At 34.4% G+C, this 4,189-nt stretch overlaps 1 protein-coding gene across 1 annotated transcript in view; it reads left to right on the forward strand.

The window, feature by feature from the left end:
• Positions 1–3,419, forward strand: part of REV3L (REV3 like, DNA directed polymerase zeta catalytic subunit) — a 161,108-nt gene extending 157,689 nt beyond the window's left edge. Inside the window, exon 31 of the mRNA XM_019646344.1 lies at positions 2,293–3,419. Within this exon, the coding sequence (XP_019501889.1) occupies positions 2,293–2,433 (141 nt within the window). The 3' untranslated portion in view covers positions 2,434–3,419. The remainder of the gene's footprint in view (positions 1–2,292) is intronic.
• The last annotated feature ends 770 nt before the right edge of the window (positions 3,420–4,189 follow it).

Below are 4,189 nucleotides of genomic sequence, written 5' to 3' on the forward strand. Positions count from 1 at the left end.
CACTGAAGTTGGAGGCTGAGCGCAGTCTCCTGGACCTTGCTGTCCTCTGCCCTCAGCGACATACGCTGCACAAGCCGGTGCCATCAATTTAACCAGAACTCTCCCTCAATAGGAGGTCTTATTTCTTATAAAAATGCACCTTAAAAGAAGTGGTGCTGGTTATAAATAAGGATGGTTCATCATCTTTCAAGAGAGATTTTTAACTTTAGAGGTTTTTGTTTTTAAAGAATTAAAAAGTGTGTCTCTTGAACACTAAATAATCTGTAGTATTTTCATAAAGCAGAAATTACAGGAGATGTAATGAGAAATGGTCAGAAACATTAGTAATAGGAGATTTTCCTATACCTCTCTCAGCCCAAGACCAACCAAGTGATCAGAAATAAGAACACTTATGGAAGATCTAGACATTGTAAGGTAGTAACCCAGTATTAGAGACTGCACCTTCTTTTCAAGTGTTAGAGATGTTAAAAAACTGACCATATCTTATTCTGTAAAGAAAACCTTAATAAATTTCAAAAAGTAGAAATATTACAAACATCTTATTAATATAATCCTATAAAACTAGTAATAATTATAAACTCAGAAAACAAAATAATCCTTCCACTTGGAAATCTTAACACTGCCTATTAAACAAACATTACCTATAAGATTGTAAACATGGCAGATCTCAAAGATTCATCACCTCAAACACTTTTAGTAGTGGACATGAAAGAATGAAAATAAATGAATTAAGCATCTGACAGAAAACTTTTGAAACAATAAGAAAGCCAGCCAAAGGATAGAAAAAAGAAAGAATCAATAAAGATTAAAGCAGATATTTTTTTTAAATGCCTGCCTCCTTATGAGCTACAAACTAAATGTCCAGGTTGTGGTGGTTAAATTTTTAAATGTAAGCAGAATTGAGCTATAATGCTCAGGGTTTAAATCATCAGTAAAGGACCTGCAAACTAAACATTGAGTTAAATTTAGTGAGCCAAGTAATTCCACCCTGCCTTATCTGTCAGACGGGCACAGAGAGTGCATAAATATTTATCAATGTGTCCTGGCACCTGCAGTACAGAGAGCTGTAATACAGAAATTCTATATTTGGGAATAGATTTGAGTCTCTTGGCAGAGATCTAATTAGTGAAATGCATCACAGTCTTCCAGCATACTTAGTCTTCCAGCACCCCGAAGCACACATTTCTCAGCGGTCTGCTTGTGGCTATATCATAATATTGGCTCAGAAAAACAGGCCCTTAGGTTTGCTGGAAGATACTAGAGCAAACAGAAATGTACTGCCCTGCGAGACGTCTTTAAAGCAGAAGCTCTTTGATATGGGTCAGAGTATAAACCAGAGCAGATTTGATTTCTCTTAAAAATAGTCTAGAGTAGTAGCTACTGCTTGCTATTCCTTTTTTAAATCACTTGGATATACTATTCAAGTAAAAAAGTCAGCCTGTACTTTCTTGACCCTTGGGGTCCTCACTATTATCCTTTTTTAATTTTTTGATGTTTCTCATGTTTAATATTTTTTAAACTATGTGTGACTTGAGATTTTACATATTGTTGAAAACCTGATCATTGTGTAAGAAGTAACGCTTATCTTCTTTAAAAATTACCTTATGGTTTATATTTTCCTTCAGATCAGATCTTATACATCAGAACTGTCTGAGAGTCCAAAAAAGTACAGATTTGTAGGCTCACGTGCCTAGATTCTGATTCACTGATCTGGGATGGGGCTCAGGCATTAGTATATTTCTAAGCTCATGTGTAGCCAGGGTTGAGAAACCCCCTGGTCTGTCACCGCTTTCAAAATCATATCCTTTGATTTTTTTGTTTGTTTGTTTGTTTGTTTTTTACTGACATTTTCTCTTCTGAAATGAGAAAATGAATAACTTTTTTATGATTGTCATATAAAAAGATAAATCTGAGTAACTTGGAAAAAGTGTTTTAGCTCACTTAAGAGACAGTCTTTAAATGGTAATTGGATAGCTTATTTACGTGGATCTTAATATAACAGGATTCTACTGTAAATGAAGGTTGATCTCGGCAATGAAATGAATCTATCTTTAGGGAATTTCGTGCTCTGTGTTTTGTGGATATTTCTAATATCCTTTAGAAATGTCTTAACATAGGGTAGCCTAGGCCTCAAAGAGATGATAATTAATGAAACTTCTGTAACGTATTATGTGTCATATGTCTTACCAATAATCTGCAGTGGGTCAGAAAGGAAGGATTACAAAAGTGTATTGTTTACACATACACATAGGGATTTTCCTATTGTTTTATGTATTCCTCTTCTACTTTCAGATATGCAAGAACTGTACAGGTTGCTTTGATCGACATATCCCATGTGTTTCTCTGAACTGCCCAGTACTTTTCAAACTCTCCCGAGTAAATAGAGAATTATCCAAGGCACCATATCTCCGGCAATTACTAGACCAGTTTTAAATTCTCAATATCACAGAATTCCAGGTGCTATTTTTTTTTTCAGTGTTTACCACTCAACTGTCGTGCATGGTGCTTTTTCAACTTTCATCGAGTCAAGTATGTTCATTGTCCGTCTATTATCTGAAGACTATGAAGACTTATGCTAACTGAATTAAAAATTGTACTTGTTGATCTCTGAATAGCTCATTTCTTACAATGTACAAATTCCTCATTCTTTCACCTTTTTAACATTGTTTTATAATGCCGGTGTTGAATTTGCTCCAGTATGTGTAACATCTTGTAAATCCATTTGAGTAGATCATAATTACTTCCCTGTGGAAGGAGCACTGAAACCTCTTTTAAAAAAACCATTCGTGTTTTCCTTGAACTGTCTGTATCGGGACGTGTTACTTAGAGATATCCACTCACTTTATAATTTTGACTGCGAAATATTTTGTAAATACACTTTTTTACTTTTCAAACAACTGAGTAAAATGTGCAATGAATTTTATACAAATGATTTTCAAGTTGTTTGGTATATTTCCTCTAGGTTTTGCTTGACTCAGAGTAGAGTTGTTATTCTGATCAAACTGTGCAAACAATAGTACCATGTGTAGCATTTTGAAACATTATTTTCTAAAACCGCTGTCTTGCTTTAGCTATTAATGGGGCATTGTGAGGAACTGTGCAAAGACATTTTTGTTACAAACCTGTGGGCCTGTTGCAATACTTTAAAAATAAAAAGTTTTATTCCATTTTTGTTTGTTTTGTATAGACATTTCTATTGCTTCTAAATATGCTTAAATATTTTCTTTCCTTATGTACTGTACAGTTAATCTTATTTGCCATCACGTTGAACACAAAATGTGTATTTAGAATATTTGTATAACTGTATAAAATGAAAAAGGAATTATGTGGTCAGTGCATTGTTTTCTAAACTGGAAATCATTTTGTTTTAAAAGTTAATAACGGAAACCATATTAAAATTGAATAAAATATGAAATATGGCAGTGTTATTTTATTTTGCTATAACTGGTATTATCTTCATCTGTTTGTAGTCCTATGTTGGCTACATCTTACTCTACCCTTTTCTGAATTTTAATGAGGTAAATTCAACTCATTGTTATATCCTAACTGATGTTACTATTCTCTTACCAAAACTTCAGGATTAAAAAAAACATGGCTGCAAAAGTAGTCTAGGAAAAATGTAGCTCTCCTTTTTTTCAGAATTCTAAGAATCTACTTGTTAATAGATCTTCCGTGTTCATTCTCATTTACATATAATTACTCTTGAAACCAGGACTTTCCAGAAGGAAAGCGAAAATTCCATTATTACTTTTAAAAAACTTAAATGCCATTTAAAAGATACAATCAAAAAGATACAAATCATATCTATGCACCTGTTTCCCCTAAGTCCCACAGACATATCATAAATCCCCACCTCTGGGGATCTTTTTTTGTTTGGGAGGCTGGGGCTAGTCCTCAAAATGAGGGTTCTCTTACCCTTGCAGAGATGGCCATGAATGGAGTTTTCTCTATTACTCTCCTAAATTCTGTGCTATCAGGACTTCCACTTAGCGTTCTCATCTTAGTAACTGGACACAGTTTTCTCAACAGAATAACCATTCTTCTTTATCATTGGGCACCAACTAACAAACAGTTATCAACACAAGTGACCAAAACTAGCTCAGTTGTAGGCACATAGCATATCTCTGGTTCCCTCTTCTGCAGGGAAGTGCCTCCCTTGGAACTGTTCTCAGAGTCTGTAGCCTGACTG

Source organism: Hipposideros armiger, unplaced genomic scaffold (assembly GCF_001890085.2).
Source record: "Hipposideros armiger isolate ML-2016 unplaced genomic scaffold, ASM189008v1 scaffold_101, whole genome shotgun sequence".
In the NCBI taxonomy this organism is placed as follows: Eukaryota; Metazoa; Chordata; class Mammalia; order Chiroptera; family Hipposideridae; genus Hipposideros; species Hipposideros armiger.